At 39.6% G+C, this 14,949-nt stretch overlaps 1 protein-coding gene across 2 annotated transcripts in view; it reads left to right on the top strand.

The window, feature by feature from the left end:
* Positions 1-13,898, top strand: part of zc3h3 (zinc finger CCCH-type containing 3) — a 65,559-nt gene extending 51,661 nt beyond the window's left edge. Inside the window, exons 5-12 of one of the 2 annotated variants that reach the window (XM_028443655.1) lie at positions 159-301; positions 1,587-1,650; positions 3,099-3,254; positions 4,165-4,234; positions 5,085-5,216; positions 11,736-11,905; positions 11,976-12,130; positions 13,771-13,898. In XM_028443655.1, the coding sequence (XP_028299456.1) occupies positions 159-301; positions 1,587-1,650; positions 3,099-3,254; positions 4,165-4,234; positions 5,085-5,216; positions 11,736-11,905; positions 11,976-12,130; positions 13,771-13,838 (958 nt within the window). In that variant the 3' untranslated portion in view covers positions 13,839-13,898. Of the gene's footprint in view, positions 1-158; positions 302-1,586; positions 1,651-3,098; positions 3,255-4,164; positions 4,235-5,084; positions 5,217-11,735; positions 11,906-11,975; positions 12,131-13,765 lie in introns of both variants that reach the window. The other variant, XM_028443654.1, reaches the window with a different exon arrangement.
* The last annotated feature ends 1,051 nt before the right edge of the window (positions 13,899-14,949 follow it).

Raw genomic sequence — 14,949 nt, 5'->3', positions numbered from 1 at the left:
ATAACCAAGTCCAAAAAATACACAAAACGACAAGTTAAGATTAAATAAGATTATTCCAGAGACATCTTCAAGTGTTCTTTCTCACTTCCTTTAGACTGGAACAGAACAAGTTTGTTTACATCTATTGTTAACATCTGTCTTCTCTTTGTGTGTTATAGGAGTTTCCTTCAGAGTCGACTTCGCACCCCTCAGGACAGACACTCGTCCTCCACCCAGCGCTGGATCCACGGCTCCCTCTATCGTGTCTCAGCCAATAAGATGTCTCGCACCGCCCCTTCCGTCGTGACGCACAACCGAACAGGTAAAGGTGTTTAAAGCCGACTCAGCAGGTATTTGGAGCTGCTTAACAACTCTGGAGTCCCATCAAAGGCTGAAGGACCCCCCCCCCCCCACACACACACACTAACAAACACACATCAACACATCAAACTGAAATACAAAAAAGGACAAGAAAATACACAAAAGACTTAAATAAATACATAAAATAACCAAGCATACCCAACTGACAGAAAAAACATAATTGACTCTAAAATGCACTAAAGAAGACCAGAAATACACCAAATTACTCCAAAAATGCACAAAATTAAAAAAAATGACATAAAAATACTCTAAACACAGAAAACAATGACATAAAATGACTCCCAAGAATGCACAAAATGACTAAACATACTAAACAACTGAGAAAATTACATAAAATGGCATAAAAATAATTGTGTTAATGCTCTGATTGGTCGTTATTGTAAATGATTATTGATCACGTGACCCTCGGATCAGATCCGGTCACATGTTTTAGTCCAAGTTCAGCAGAACCTTCCACTCCTCCTGAGGTGTTTATTCCTGGTAATAAGTAGTGCAGCTCCGTCCAAACGCTCCGTAATAGAGTGAGGGGAGGCGGCCATCTGAAATAATAAAGTTGTCATCTGTCAGAGGGGCGAGGGGGAGGGGGAGGGTCTCAAAGGCGGAACACCCAGATTAAAAGGCCCAGTCCTTCTCACATGGAGGTGAAGCTGAGCCCACAGGTGGAATTGAAGAGCTCCATTTGTTTCAGCTCGTGACCTGCATCCCAACACACACACACACACACACACACACACACACACACACACACACACACACACACACACACACACACACACACACACACACACATACGTACACGTCCTCTTGGTGCAGAGCCACAGAACTCAGTAATCCCACCCAAAATTAGACTGTGCCACATTAAGCCCCGCCCCCTCAACTGCAACACTATTTTATCTATAAAGAAATGTAACTATTCTGTCCTCACGTTTTATTTATAGATGTTTATAAACTCAGAGACACCAGGAAGTGATCACATGTCTTCACTTGTTTCCCCATGAGATTCATTCTGAAACTGAACTTAGGGGAGTTTGTCTCGGTGCTCTGATGAAGTCAAAATGAACTACAAGCTAAGAAGAAGAACTAAAACTCATTATACGACTAATGCTATCCCTGCTGTGAAGCTGAAGCATGGTGGTGGAAGCATCATGTCCGGGTGAAGTTTTCATGCTGCATCTTGTTTATGATCACACGCCCTCATCCTTCCAAACTGTTTGTTTGTCTTCCAGGCCGAAGCGCCGCCCACCTGAGTCCAGTATCTGTGAGCCCATGGAGCACTCGCCACCTGGCCAGGTAACACATCACCATATCACACTTTTACTGTAATTTCTGGACTATAGGCCGCTACTTTTTTCTCACGCTTTAATCAATGATGCGGCTAAATTGTAGATTTTTGCTGGTTTTATGAGCTTCACGCCGCCACAAAAATGAGCGCAGACACATTAGACCAAGTGGAACAATGAAACTGTGAACATTAAACCATTTTTGCTCGCACAGAATCATTCTGATCACTCATTTTGTCATGATGCACAATGCCTCACCATAGCAACGATGTGGAGAAATGTTGTCAGAGAGAGAGAGAGAGAGAGAGAGAGAGAGAACGCCCGCAGCAGTAACGTGGAATAATTTAAAATCATCCAGTTTGTAATAACAAAGATAAACAGAATAAAGTTGTTAAATCACCGTGTTAGGTTTGTGCTCTGGACTCTGAGGCTGATGGAGACGCTTCCTTAAGGAGGACGGACAGATGGAGCAGAGATCAGAACATCCTGGATGTTCTGATCTCCATCTACAGTAAAAGTCAGCATGAAGTTACCAAGGGAGTGCTGTTCTGTCACACTAGAGCAGGGTTTCTCAAGCTTGGACCCCATTTGGGGTCGCGAGAAACTGTTCGGGAGTTGCCAGATGCTTTCAAGAAACTAAGAATATATTTTTTAACAATTTGAGCCCATTTTTGCTTATTTTACCCTTTTTCAGCAACTGCACCAAACTCACCATATTTTAACCTATGTTCATCACTTTTTCTTGCCATATTTTTGGTACTTTTCATGTATTTTTACTACATTACTTCCATTTCTGACACTTCTACATCACATTTCAATGTCTTTTCTGCACATTCAGCACTTTCCACCACTTTTCCACCTAATGTCACGTATGTTGACCCATTATTGTCACTTTTAACCTTATTTCACCATATTTTGGCCAATTTAACCACATTCACAAATGTTCATGCCCATTATTTGTCAGATTAAACTAATTGTTCCAATATTGACGCTTTGAACCCTTTTTACCACTATTTCTGTCTGTTTTTGGTCACTCTAATTTACAACTTTCTGTGAGAAACAAAAAACTAAAACATTTCACCACATTTTCCACCATTCTGATCAATGTTAACCCATTTTTATTTCTGATTAAAACAAGGATTTACATCTTTAAGATGACTATATACTATGGTTCATATATGGTAGGACCTTTATTTTGGGGCTCACTGGCTGAAAATGTTGATAACCATTGAACTGAAGGGCACTAAGTTGTTGTCACATGTGCACGTTAAAACAATTCGGTATAAATTTGAAGTTGATGGACTGCTGCTTTAAATCATGCATTGACTGTAAACTACGTTTACGTCGTGTGTGTGTGTGTGTGTGTGTGTGTGCGTGTGTGTGTGTGTGTGTGTGTGTGTGTGTGTGTGTGTGTGTGTGTGTGTGTGTGTGTGTGTGTGCGTGTGCGTGTGCGTGTAGCCGTGCGGTCCAGCGAAGCCTCACCATCATCAGAAACGCTCGTCAGAAGAAGCAGCAGAAGCAGTTCTGTATGTACTACAACCGCCTGGGCAAGTGTAACCGTGGCAACGGCTGCCCCTACATCCACGACCCGGACAAGGTGGCCGTCTGTACCAGGTGACGCTCTGTGGGTGTATCGGTTCAGCTGGTGATCGTTATAACTGGTGCCACGCACGTTACAAGTTGGGGTCAATTACATTTTTCAGTTACAATTACATTTTCAATTATCCAGAAAGTCAATTACATTTACGTTGTCAATTACAATTAATCACAATTACTGAATCTGAAAAAAATAACGTAATAAAAGTTAACCATCCTTTTGTATTAGCTTTCTGTTAGCATCTCTAATGCTAACGGCTCCTAAATCAGCTGTAAAATACACTAAAAACGATTATCTATCATCTAATGTATTTCCTATCTATTGATTACCTTGTAATCAATGATAATATTGGTTTTAATATTTTTTTTAATGGTATAATGTGGGAAAGCTTGATATGAAGCATATTCTAAAAATTATGAACTACATACGTGTAGAACTGTACATAGGACTGTAACATGGTTCCACAGTTTAGCGTTAAAATATAATTGACAATCTTTAATAGAATTTTCATGGTATTTACAATGTCAATTATCTGAACTCAATTACAATTTAATTACAATTACAACAGCAACAGATTCTTTAAATTACAATTATAATTACATCATAATTCTATTTAATTATCATCTACGCAATTACAATTATAATTGAGCCCAACCCTGGCCGTCACTGAGTCCTTACATTTATCTTTGTGTTCACATGGTCTGTCAGCAGTCACCAGATAACATGATCACCAGTTGGATCATTACACTGTTTAATGTTTAATAATAATAAATGTTTAATTAGAATAATCAGTGGCACTGTTTGAAACCAGTGTTAACGAGTTGATCCGTAACACTAGAGACCACACCCATAATGTATAGAAGGAAAGATGAGTAAATACTTTGTTCTAATGAGTGAAGAACAAAGATAAACTTTGTTTTTCTGCAGGTTTCTCAGAGGAAAATGTAAACAGGCTGATGGCTCGTGTCCGTTCTCACACAAAGTGTCTAAAGAGAAGGTAACTGTTCTAACCATGTGATCTCAGGGTCACGTGATCAATATTAATGACCAATCACATCATTAATATAGGAAACTACAAAGAGTTTGAGTGTCTTTGAAAGATTTTGTGTTTGTTTGTTCTTGTTTTGTGTGTTTTTTCAGTCATTTTGTTTAGTTTTCTGTGTTTTTAGACGAATCTTTTGAATTTGTATTATTGTATTGTACGATTTTTGAGGTATTTTGTGTATTTTAATTGTCCTTTTGTGAGTTTTTGGAGTGATTGTGTGTAATTTTGTTCTTGCATCGTGTATTTTTTGTATTAGATTTTAATTTTGTTTGGTTTTGTTGTCATTTTGTTTAGTTTACGGTTCTTTTGTGTTTCTAGACTAACCCTGTGTATTTTTGTTGTCGTTTTGTAGGATTTGTGTGTTCTTTAAGTTATTTTGTGTGTTTGTTGTTGTTTTGTGTGTTTGTAGAGTCATTTTGTTTATTTTTGTGTGTTTTTTTCAGTAATTTTCAGTTCTGTGTGTTTTTAGACTAATTTTGTGTATTCTTTTGTTGTATTATGTGATTTTGGAGTCACTTTGTTGTTTTGTGTATTTCTTGTGTGTAATTTTGTTTAGTTTGCTGTTTTGTGTTTTTAGACTAATCCTGTACATTTTGTTGCAATTTTGTAAGTATTTTGTGTAATTGTTTTGTAGTTTTGTTGGTTTTTTGTTTGTGGAATTTTTTTTGCTTGTTTTTTTTGTGCATTTTAAAACAAAAAATTGTATTTCTTTTGTTTGTTGTGTTTTGAACATTTTGTGTATTTTTGTAATATTTTCGTGTGTTTTTGGACTAATTTTCTGTGTGTGTGTGTGTCCTCACAGATGCCCGTGTGCTCGTACTTCCTCAAAGGCATCTGTAACAACAGTGAGTGTCCCTACAGCCACGTCTATGTGTCCCGTAAAGCTGAGGTGTGCCAGGACTTCGTCAAAGGCTACTGTCCTGAGGGCCAGAAGGTGAGGACACGTGTGACATCACAGACGCACAAACCCACACTATAGGTCGACTGTTACATAAGTAGCGTAAACTCAGCTCATTATTGGCTGAAAAAGGAGCCAATCTAGGCCTGATTCCTGAACTGTCCCTTGATAAACTCCAGCTCTACGTCTGCATGTCGCTCCATTTACAGCAGGCGTAAGCAACCTGTGGCCCGGGGTCTTATTTGGAACGACCCCGCCCCCAGAGTAAATCCCTTAAGGATTCTGAAGGAATATAAAACCCAACAAGAAAATTACAACAAAACACATGAAAACATTTCAAAATTACACATTGACTCAAAAAATACAACCATAAACAACAACAAAAAATACACAGTCACAACAAAAATACACAAAAAACTTCAAAAATACACAAACAACAGAAAGCAATAAAATAATCTCTACAAATACAAATAAAATACAACAAAAACACACAAACTAACTCCAAAAATACACAAAAATGGACCAACATCCAATCCATGGTACATAAACTTTTGTGTCTTTTTCACACACGCACACACACACACAAGCACGCACGCACACAAGCACGTACGCGCGCACACACACACACACACACACACACACACACACACACACACACACACACACACACACACACACACAGATGAACAGCTGCAGCTGGTCCATAATGGCATAACTGTAGTGACTGAGTGACACATTGAGGACCGGGTGGGTAACACACACACACACACACACACACACACACACACGCACGCACACACCTCCTGCTGTGAGCACTTGTGCCTCCTCGTAATGCGACCCTATCTTCAGTTGTCTGGTGCAGACGTCTCTGAGAGCAGTTTGCATGTTCTCCCTGTCAGGCTTGATCTGAATAAGCGTGAGGAAACAAAGGGATATTAATATTTATTCTATTAGCTGAAGTGCTTAGCTCGGCGCTTTTTCTCCCTCTGCGTGTGTTTGTGCGTTTGTGCGTTTGCCGTGAAGCCGTGGCGGCTCCGTGATGGATAGCAGGCGGTAATTATAGAAAGGAAAAGTGCTGAGGGCGGCACTTTGAGCTCAGACGCTCCAGCAGCTCAGGGGTTAAATCTGAGTCCATCGTCATGTCTTTGTCTTCATAAACAGACTTCAAAATAAAGGTCCTAGAGAGCAGGGACCCCCACTGTAGATGAAGGTGGTTGAACACAGACATGAACATTGAAGAACAGTCATGTGGAGACAGGACCATCTATAAGGGGGAATAAAGGAGAGATTTTTGGGGTCCATCCATAAAGTCAGTAAAATGATGGTCTATTGTTCTATGAATCTGTGATAATCACATTTATTTATTCATCTGAATAATATCCACTGTTATCCAGGAACATTTATTATTATTATTATAGTCATCTTAAAGATGGAAATCATGGTTTTAATCAGAAATAAAAGGGGTTGAAAGTGACAAAAAATGATGGAAAAGGAGGTGAAATGGGATTTTAAAAACCACAGATATTGGTTAAAAGTTATAAATTGTGGGTAATGGAGTTTAAAAATGCAGGGATAATTAGTTTAAACTAACAAAATATGGGCATTAAAAATTGTGAATGTAGTTACATTGCAAAATATAAAGAAAGAGGTTAAAAGTGACAATAATGGGTCAACATGTGCAACTTTAGGTGGAAAAGTGATGGAAGTAGTTTATAAGTGCTGAACATGTCTTGAAAATGAAAAAAAATGTGCAGAAAAAACATTGGAATTTGATGCAGAAGTGGCTCAAAATGTACTGTTATTTGGACCATAGTATATAGTCATCTTATAGATGTAAAACAAAAATTGGTGGAAAAGGTTCATATTTGCAAAAACAGTCTGAAAAAGTGGTAAAATAAAAAGGGTTGAAAGTGTTTATATTGGAACAATTAGTTTAAACTGGCAAACAATAGGCATGACAAATGGTGAATGTGGTCAATTTGGCCTAAAAAGAACCATGAAATATGGTGAAAAGAGGTTAAAAGTGACAATAATGGTCAACATATGTGACATTAGGTGGAAAAGTGGTGGAAATGGTTTATAAGTGTTGAACATGTCTGGAAAGTGGGATAAAAAGTGTGAGGAAAAGACAATGAAATGTGATGCAGAAGTGTCAGAAATGGGAGAAATGTAGCAAAAATACATTAAAAGGAGCAAAAATATGGCAAGAATAAGTGATGACAATAGAATAAAATATGGTGAGTTTGGTGTAGTTGCAGAAAAATGGTAAAAATAATCAAAAATGGGCTCAAATTGTTCAGACAATTTTCTATTGTTGGAAGTTTTGTGTGTTTCTATTGTTGTTTGGGTTTTTTTGGAGTCATTTTATATGTTTTGTTATTGTTTTGCGTATTTTGTTGTTATTTTGTGTTTTTCGAGTCATTTGGTGTATATTTTTGTCTTGGGTGTTTTGTATGTAATTTTGTGTGTTTTTCATGTTGTTATTTGTGTTTAACTCATGTCTGCTGTGTGCGTTCACAGGAACATGCAGTGCACATTAGTTCCCACTAGGTGATGCTGTGTTTGAAATGCGTCACGTTGGCGTGATCTGGTCTAATGTGATCTGATTTAATCTAATGTGATCTAATGTGATGTGAGAGTAACAGGTCGCATAGTTTCACACCTGTAACCCTGCCCCAGCTCTACTTGCTGCACTTGCATGTTCTCCCACATTGTGGCTCCTCTTCAGGGACTCCAGTTTCCTCCCACACGTCACAAGCACGCCTCCTAACTGGGCCCCTAACTGGGCCCCTGGACGGTCGCGCTCCAGCAGGATTGAGTGTTATCCCTGTTGTAAACACCTGATTGAGCTGCATGACGACACGCCTCTAGGATCAAGTGTCTGGAGTAGAGAGAAGTAGAACGAACTGTAGAACACAACAAACCTGCAACTCTCTCATGCAGGACTGGATTCTCCAGAAACGCATCAGTGTCCAGTTCAAACCAGTGGTTTTTAATCCACCAAGCAAAACCAAACAGAACCATTCCAGCACCAAAAACAAAGACATTTATTGTCAAAACAATTATATTTTTACATTCATTTTACATGTTTTTGTTGTTTAGTTTGCTTTTCATGTCATTTTGTGTATTTTGATGTTGTTTTGTGTGTTTTTTAGCATCGTTTTATGAAACTGTGATGTTTCTTGTGTTTTTGGAGTTGTTTTGTCTGTTTCTGATGCCATTTTGTGGGTTTCTCGTGTTGTTTTGTGTATAAACCACATGCATGAAGTCGTTTTATCATACGTCGCTCGATCAGTGATTTAGGGTAAATTAAATACTTTATCCAGCGGCTCTGAATGTGGCACCTGAAGCAGGATGAGTTTGACACCCCCTGATTTACATCAGTGTGGGAATCAAACCGCCAACCCTGGGCCCTCAGCTGTTGCCCACTGACGTCCTGCTTCAGATATAAAGTGTCTCCGTTCGCGCCAGCACAGCCTGGTCCGTGAGTCCACACGTTTTCCCTCGATAAGATGATCCACTGAAACATTTGACAACGAGCTGATCCAGGGCAGCCCCGACAGACGCACACACACACACAAACAACACACACACACACGCACGCACACAACGCACGCACTCTCACACACACACACGCACGCACGCAGCGCGCGCGCACACACGCACACACACAGTGAATATAATTAGCTTCCTGACAGGTGGGAGGGATCGGATCTCGTCGAGAATGAAACCACCAATTTACACCCGTATTACACTGTCATGCACACCCGCTCGTGCACACCCGCTCGTGCACGGACTGTGACCCACTTGCACCTGAACAACCAGGACACAGAAACACATTAGCTCACCTGAAAAACTCTCCCACGCTCTGAGGTACGTCCTGTTCTCAGGGTGGAATGTGTTCACCTGCAGGTGTATTGGTTCAACTGGTGATCGTTGTAAATGGTGACGTTTAAAGCTGTGACTCAATGTTTTAATGTTTTGTTGAAATGTAATAAAAACTCACTTCAGATGTATTCCTCAAACATCTGTTGTTAATATCTGATATTAGTCACAAGATAACATGATCCACTAATCTGACTGTACAACACAATTTTTACAAGCTCCAAATCACGTGTCAAACTCAAGGCCCAGGGCCAAATCAGGCCCTTTAGAGCGTCTTATTCGGTCCGCAGGAGAAAGTAAAAATGACTGAAAAATCATGTATCATTGTGTAAATTCCAAAATTATTCAGTTGTAGATATTTCAGCCCCTCCAAATACACATGGATACAATTTTCCATGACAGCAGTCATTTTTTAATCTGAAATTCATGGGGGAAAAAAGCTAAAAATCCTGCAAATTTCTTCCAATTATTCTGCTAAATTAAATAACAAATGTTCATAATATAAAGGAAGTATAAGTTTAAGGTCCCTTAAAGGAGCGTAGGGCAGGATTTGTGAAAAAAAATAAACATTAATTTTAAGTCTTTAAATGTTTAAAAACTAAAAAGAATGAGCACACATATTCTACCTGTTGCCTTGAACAGATTGTGTGACATATTTCCCACACAGTTCTGCAGACGTGACGTCACATGACGCTGATGCGCGTTCTCAACGGCTTGGAAATAAACCGTAAATAAAGAAGAATGAGAAGACGACGTATAAGGAGACAAGCACAGTGGACTAAACTACTGTTTGGTTCCACAGACGTACGCAGAGGCATATGCCACAGGTCTTACAGTAAACGGTCACATGAACGAGTGTGAATCAGGAGCCTTTTTCTCTTCTGAGTCCAATGAAAACCTGTTTTGAAATGACATATTTAACAGGACAGGAGCGCAGTGCACGCAAGAGACCCATGGGATCTATTTCTATAATGCATGTATGAAAGATGATGATAATCCATGTAGTTATTCCTCTGCTCCATCCTCCTCCACTGGATGCTGTTCTCACTGTTAGCTAACCCTCTGGGGCCTGAGGCGTTTTGCTGTTTTTTTGTTGTGTTTGATTTTACCTTTATATTTCATATACGGAAATCCATAAACCTTGCATGTTTGGTATCATAATTTTTTTCCAGGAGAACCTCCAAATATGACTGTGAAGTATTTTCTTTAATACGACATACTGTATTAACACAGTGGATCTAAAACCACTATAAAAACTCAAATTCGAGTGGGAAAAAGTTAGGTTTTTTTTACTATAAAAGTCACAAACGAATTATTTTTATTGCTTGTATGTAACAATCCAAACTATATTTCAAAAACGTATATACACTACAAATGAATAAAACACACAGTTATATATAGCTATTTACAGTGAAACGCAAGCAATGTCTCAGGTGATTTTGTACAAATATTTACAAAAAAAAGTATGATTCACAAATACAGGGAAATACATTATTTGTGCCTGATTGTGTTGATATAAAACAATAAACTAATATACTAGACACTACACTACACTCTAATCTCACTCACTACACACTAACTAAACAGTCAAATCACAGTAATAATCATTATTATCTCAAATCTCTCAACTCACCCTCTCTTTCTCTGTCTCTGTTTAACTGTCACTTGAAAACAAAATTCCCGCTATATGTGGACATTATGATTGGACAATGGCCTTCTTCTTCTCAACCAATAGGAAACAGCTATGAGACTGTTGTTCTTTCTTGCTGCACAAGACTTTCACTTTCGTTTTAGACGCTCTGCAGCACTTAATGCACTGACAGCTCAAGAAAATGTCACAGAAAAACATGCACACATTTTCCCTCATAACTCCACTTCTATTTGACCTATCAACATCATTTATAGACTAGTTTGTAGATTGACATCCGCTCTTTCGACACGGGTTTAAACAGAGATCCAAGGACGCTGCACTTTTCTGCTATTGGCTCTTTAAAACGATCATGTGATCAGGACGCGCCAGCACGTCCGTCAGCCCCCGAGGGTTAAAGTTGCATTATTCAGCTACAGCAGCTGCAGCAGGAAATGAAGAACGCTGCACGCTAATCACACCATGTGACCAACACCACCACCACTTCTATATATCTGTCTGAACCCACCCCGTCCGGTGCCGTCAGGGTTGGGTTGGGTATATATCCTCTAGTTACAGTAACTAATCAGCTGTGCTCCGTGAGAAACAGTTGATGCACCTTCCCGCGGCGGCTTGGCTGATGACTGCAGTTACACTAACCACCGTGGTGTCACTATGGAGTCTGATTTATACATCCTGCTCTATGATCCTTTAATACCTGGATATTGTCGGTCTTTTATGTACTTTATATGTAATTAATACCTGGAAGAGGTATTAATGGACATTAATGTTCTCTTTTTCCCCCCAAATGATCAATTTCTGCTGTTCCTGCTTTTAAAGACACATGAGGACGATTGGAGCAGTTTAACGATGTTTCAGTTGTGTGTGTCAGATCACGCTGTTCATTCAGCGTGCACACACACACTGTAGTAGGCTGATTGTGTGTGTGTGTGTGTGTGTGTGTGTGTGTGTGTGTGTGTGTGTGTGTGTGTGTGTGTGTGTGTGTGTGTGTGTGTGTGTGTGTGTGTGTGTGTGTGTAACAGTGCAAGAAGAAACACACCCTGGTGTGTCCTGAGTTCTGGACGTCTGCTTCCTGTCCTCGTGGCGCTCGCTGCAGACTTCAGCATCGTCAGCCAATGAAACGCAGCGGCGGTGGTGGCAGTAGTTCCGCCCCCTCTGCCAAGAAATCACGCAACAAGGAGCCGACGAAGAGGTTGTTTTAATTCATATTATTCAGTGTTTAAGGTTTTTTAGGCTGACTGTTGTTCCTCTGTGGTCTCTAGTCCTCGTCTGTCATTGGTCATCCCTCAGGAGCCCCTCCCCTTATCCACGCCTCCAGGAAGTCTCCTGTCACTGCCCGCCTTCATCTCCCTCTCTAGCTCTCCAGAAGAGGCCGACGCCCCAGACTCTCGCTCTCCAGACCAGACACACGTGGAAGGTACAACACATGACACACCGTACTTCCTGTTTCACACACTACATTCACACTGTCATCCAATCAACAATCCAGCTTCTGTCATCCAACCAACAATCAGCTTCTCTACATGTTAAAGTCCCTCGCACCAAACGGTTGTCCAGTCCCACATGTTTGGGTTAGCTTAGCACGAAGCAATCATTCCCATATATTTAGGTTAGCTTTGCATGTAGCAACCAGTCACAGATGTTTGGGTTAGCTTAGCAAGTAGCAACCATTCTCACATGTTTGGGTTAGCTAGCATATACCAACCAATCCAAAATGTTTGGGTTAGCTTAGCACATACCAACCGATCCAAAATGTTTGTGTTAGCTTAGCACGTAGCACTCAGTCCCACATATTTTGGTTAGCTTAGCATGTAGCAGCCAGTCCCACATGTTTGGTTTAGCTTAGCATGTAGCAACCAGTCCCGCATGTTTGGGTTAGCTTATCATGTAGCAACCAGTCCCAAATGTTTGGGTTAGCTTAGCATGTAGCAACTATTCCCACATGTTTGGGTTAGCTTAGCATGTAGCAACCAGTCCCACATGTTTGGGTTAGCTTAGCATGTAGCAACCAGTCCCGCATGTTTGGGTTAGCTTATCATGTAGCAACCAGTCCCGCATGTTTGGGTTAGCTTATCATGTAGCAACCAGTCCCAAATGTTTGGGTTAGCTTAGCATGTAGCAACTATTCCCACATGTTTGGGTTAGCTTAGCATGTAGCAACCAGTCCCGCATGTTTGGGTTAGCTTATCATGTAGCAACCAGTCCCAAATGTTTGGGTTAGCTTAGCATGTAGCAACTATTCCCACATGTTTGGGTTAGCTTAGCATGTAGCAACCAGTCCCACATGTTTGGTTTAGCTTAGCATGTAGCAACCAGTCCCGCATGTTTGGGTTAGCTTATCATGTAGCAACCAGTCCCAAATGTTTGGGTTAGCTTAGCATGTAGCAACTATTCCCACATGTTTGGGTTAGCTTAGCATGTAGCAACCAGTCCCACATGTTTGGGTTAGCTTAGCATGTAGCACCAGTCCCGCATGTTTGGGTTAGCTTAGCATGTAGCAACCAGTCCCGCATGTTTGGGTTAGCTTAGCATGTAGCAACCAGTCCCGCATGTTTGGGTTAGCTTAGCATGTACCATCGCTGGCAGGGCAAAAACGGTGAGGGGGCGGGGCTTATTGGGTGGATTAAATAAATGATGATTATCTTCATGTTTCTGTTATTATGGGATGGAAGGCAGAGCGCTCACAGGGAATAACGTTAAGGGTTATAGAGGCAGCTGAGCTTTGTGTTGACAGACATGATGGATGGACACACACACACACACACACACACACACACACACACAGGTATCTGACGCACAGCTCAACAGCTGAGGCGTTGATAATTGTCAACATTTGGATAAATGTGAAGACGTGTAAAGTGAAATCAGCTCTTCTAAAGGTCGTCTCAACCTTTTCAGTCCTTTAGTGACCCCCAAAATAAGAGGGACCCCCACTGTGCAGTAATGTAATTAAAAAGTGGAAACAATTAGTTTAAACTGGTAAATAATGAGCGTGACAAATGATGAATGTGGTTAAATTGTCAAAAATAATCTTCCTCTTCCTCTTCCTCAGAGAAGATGCTGCAGATCAAACCCAGGCTGAGTCCTCAGAGCATGGACGGCGTCTCCTCAGGGCCTCGTTTTAATCTTTAGACTTCATTATTTATTTCTTCTTCTTCTTCTTCTTCTTCTTCTTCTTCTTCTTCTTCTTCTTCTTCTTCTTCTTCTTCTTCTTCTTCTTCTTCTTCTTCTTCTTCTTCTTCTTCTTCTTCTTCTTCTTCTTCTTCTTCTTCTTCTTCTTCTTCTTCTTCTTCTTCTTCTTCTGTTTGTACAGATCTGATATTTTATGGTGTTTAAAAACAGTATTTTGAGGTTTTCTGCTCAGCCTGTGAATCAAATCATTTTTGCTCACAAATTTTTTTTTTTTTAACAAAATGTTGAAATAGTTTTTAACAGTTTTTCATTCTGGAAAAAGGACAGAAGTCTTATTTTGAAAGGGAAACATTGACGAGGAGGTTTGTCTTTGTTCCTGACAGATATCACAGTGTTTGTTTGTGTTGATTTAAGGTGAGATAAACAGAAATAAAAGAAGTGTTGCTTATCATTCAATGTTTGGGTGAATCAGTGAAAGTTTTATCCTGGGGGTCAATCTGACCCCAGAAATATTTACCTACAGAAAATCATTTTTCACAAAATTGTTGACAATTTTTTTTCATTTGTTGAATGCATAAATAAGGCCTTGATAATGAAACCTTGACCTTTTCTTTAGCGCCACCATCAGGATTTTTAAATTAGAATTCATTTATCTTCAATCATTTTTTTAAGTTAAAAGTTGAAAATTGTGGCCAAAAACTGACAGAAATGTAGTAAAAAGGGTTCAAAATGTCAATATTGGCTTAATTTGGCCAAATTGGGGGTAAGGTATAATGTAATATTAAAAGTAGGAACAATTAATTTAATTTGGCAAATAATGAACATGACAAGTGGTGAATGTAGTTAAATTATCAAAAATAATCATGAAATATGGTTAAAAGATGTTAAAAGTGGACAATAACGGGTCAACATATGTGACATTAGGTGGAAAAGTAGTGGAAAGAGTTATAAGTGCTGAACATGTATAAATGTAGCAAAAATACATTAAAAGGAAAGAAAAAGTGATGAAAATAGGTTAAAATATGGTGAGTTTTGTATTAATTTTAACCAGAGAATCAGTTCTATAAAACAACAAGATTTTACATCATTATTATGATGTGTGAC

Source organism: Gouania willdenowi, chromosome 4 (assembly GCF_900634775.1).
Source record: "Gouania willdenowi chromosome 4, fGouWil2.1, whole genome shotgun sequence".
In the NCBI taxonomy this organism is placed as follows: Eukaryota; Metazoa; Chordata; class Actinopteri; order Blenniiformes; family Gobiesocidae; genus Gouania; species Gouania willdenowi.
This window is presented reverse-complemented; position numbering and strand designations above follow the sequence as displayed.